This window comes from Notothenia coriiceps, unplaced genomic scaffold (assembly GCF_000735185.1).
Source record: "Notothenia coriiceps isolate Sejong01 unplaced genomic scaffold, NC01 NC01_scaffold00036360, whole genome shotgun sequence".
Taxonomy (NCBI): Eukaryota; Metazoa; Chordata; class Actinopteri; order Perciformes; family Nototheniidae; genus Notothenia; species Notothenia coriiceps.
Window position 1 is genome coordinate 786 of NW_011369061.1, and position 2,571 is coordinate 3,356.

The 2,571-nt window shown below is 38.9% G+C and overlaps 1 protein-coding gene across 1 annotated transcript in view; it reads left to right on the forward strand.

Moving 5' to 3' along the window:
* Window positions 1-323: 323 nt before the first annotated feature.
* The window catches only part of LOC104963543 (anaphase-promoting complex subunit 1), a 2,609-nt gene continuing 361 nt past the window's right edge, over window positions 324-2,571 (forward strand). Inside the window, exons 1-5 of the mRNA XM_010792142.1 lie at window positions 324-479; window positions 719-800; window positions 1,718-1,809; window positions 1,931-2,065; window positions 2,513-2,566. Of these exons, the coding sequence (XP_010790444.1) occupies window positions 336-479; window positions 719-800; window positions 1,718-1,809; window positions 1,931-2,065; window positions 2,513-2,566 (507 nt within the window). The 5' untranslated portion in view covers window positions 324-335. The remainder of the gene's footprint in view (window positions 480-718; window positions 801-1,717; window positions 1,810-1,930; window positions 2,066-2,512; window positions 2,567-2,571) is intronic.

Consider the following 2,571-nt stretch of genomic DNA (forward strand, 5'->3'; position numbering starts at 1 on the left):
TGTTTATTAGACACACACACACAGGCTATCTGCAGGGGCATAATGGAAACTGTCAATCATTGTCACTGTCAGTATTCCTCACAGTAAGAGCTAAATACAATTTAAGTAATTAGGGACACACATTGCATTGTGTGTTGTGACGTCATTCGCTGTATACTTTTTACTAAAGCTGACCATTCTTAGAAGAAAAACCCCTCAGATCTTAGCTTTTAAGATGTTCACTCACTGTCGTCTATTGAATATTCTAATAACCAAGCTTTCTCGTTGCTGTCCCAAATCCTCTAACTATTCTCTTCTGAAACGTTGTGTCCCTGTCGCTCCCTCAGGGTCACGAGATGACCAGTATTGGGCTCCTTCTGGGTGTGTCTTCTGCCAAACTGGGCACCATGGACATGTCAATCACTCGCCTCCTTAGTATTCACATCCCTGCTCTTCTCCCACCAACCTCCACCGAGCTGGATGTACCACACAATGTTCAGGTGAGAGTGCATCAGAATTAATCTGTGTATCTGTGCAATAAAGAGGAACAATAGTCATTTTGAAATGGACTTTTCGGTGATTATATACGAGCGAGTGAGTACGTGATTAATTACATGGCTATTAGTATGTCTGTGTTTATTAAGATCTGCAGACAGACACGGATATCATGAAGAATGTGCAATTGTTTGTATAGATAAATTAAATTAAATGATAAGCAATCAAATGTTCTGTTCTGCAGGTTGCTGCTGTAATCGGCATCGGTCTGGTGTACCAGGGAACAGGACACAGACACAACGCTGAAGTCTTGCTCTCTGAGATAGGTGTGTGTGTGTTTGTGTACAAAAAACCAACAGATGACACAACATCACAATGAAATCAACAATTGATGGCATCATATCGTTAAAATAAGGGTACTCAAACTGTTTAATTAAACATCCACAAAATGCAACAAAACTGCAATGCTGCTTCAATAAGTTGATTATTCAATGTTTTGATTGGCAACTATTTTCAAAAGTTGTAGCTTTTTCCCCAAACTGGTTCCAGCTTCTAGACACTTATCTTTTTGTTGCTCATATTATGATAGTAAACTGAATATTAGAACAGGTGAATACATCTCAGCTTTGGAGATATCATTTACATCAAGCATTTTAAACGTTTCTTTAATAGATCAATTGATTCATTAAGAAAATAATCCTAGCATGAATTGATATTCAAAATAATTGTTGATTGTAAACCTATCTTTACCTTGCAGGGCTCAACGCTAACAATAATTAGATATTAATTATTAATGCTGTAAATTACCTTTAATATGTCTAACTACATTCAAAATGTGTTACCTTTTTATAGAAGTGATTATATTTGTATGCCAATATTTTCCTATGGTAAAGTTTCGTTTTGCACTTTTATTTTGGTAGTAATAAGATCGGGACTCTTATTTTGAAGGAACTTTTACCGGAAGTGAATGCACAACCGACAACCTGTTCCGACTGGTCACAACAATAATTAAATATCACTCTTAATAAAACAAATAATTAACATTTATCTATTTTGGGGAACACATTTAGCTGTTTGCTGTCCTTATTTCTTTATGTTAAAAAGAAGTGGTTGACATTTTTTCTGAATGGTTGCCAATGGCAACCTGGCAACCGTCACTGTCGAGCCCTGCCTTGTGCTTTTGACGTGTTTGGTGTGTGGGACAGATATAATTCAGCTTTTGGGTTTCTCTGTGTATCTTCAGGTCGACCTCCAGGTCCAGAGATGGAGTACTGCACTGACAGAGAGTCCTATTCCCTCGCTGCAGGACTGGCTCTGGGCATGGTGTGTCTGGGGGTAAGTCGCACTCCCCTGGTCAAAAAAAGATTTGCACAAAACATCTTTAAAGTGGGTTTGTGATATCAGACCGTTTAAAGGAGATCATCCGTCAACCACCCTCTGCTCTATCTCCTTGCAGCATGGCAGTAACCTGATTGGGATGACGGACCTGAACGTCCCGGAGCAGCTGTATCAGTACATGGTGGGGGGGCACCGCAGGGCTCAGGCCGGGGCCAGCAGGGAGAGACACAAGTCCCCCAGCTACCAGATCAAGGTAGATAGACAAATCGTTTTGTCTAATAAAATAACCTTACTGTTATAACATAAGATGCATCAACTGCTTCGTTAAATATTCTTCATGAAGCTGCCAATCTGTTTTATATTTGACCCCCTACCCATCACAGTCCCCCTGCTTCCACTCCGACTGCTATTTATTAGATTTTTACTTCATTATTTGCCCCTTTTGTTTGTTTGTTCACCATGTAAAGTGGCCTTGGGTTCCTTGAAAGGCGCTATACAAATGTAATCTATTATTATTATTATTGTTATTTATTTAAGTCAAGGAAATTATTCATAACACTATCATTATAGCATTTTTCATTGTTGTTTATATCTGTTTATTAGTACCAAGAGATTAAAGTATAGAACTGCCAAAGATTGGAGGTACTGTCATTTTTGAAATGTTGTTATTTTTGCCTTATGTTATCAATGTTTGCTTCAGGAGGGTGACACTATAAATGTAGATGTGACGTGTCCAGGGGCAACGCTGGCCCTCGCCAT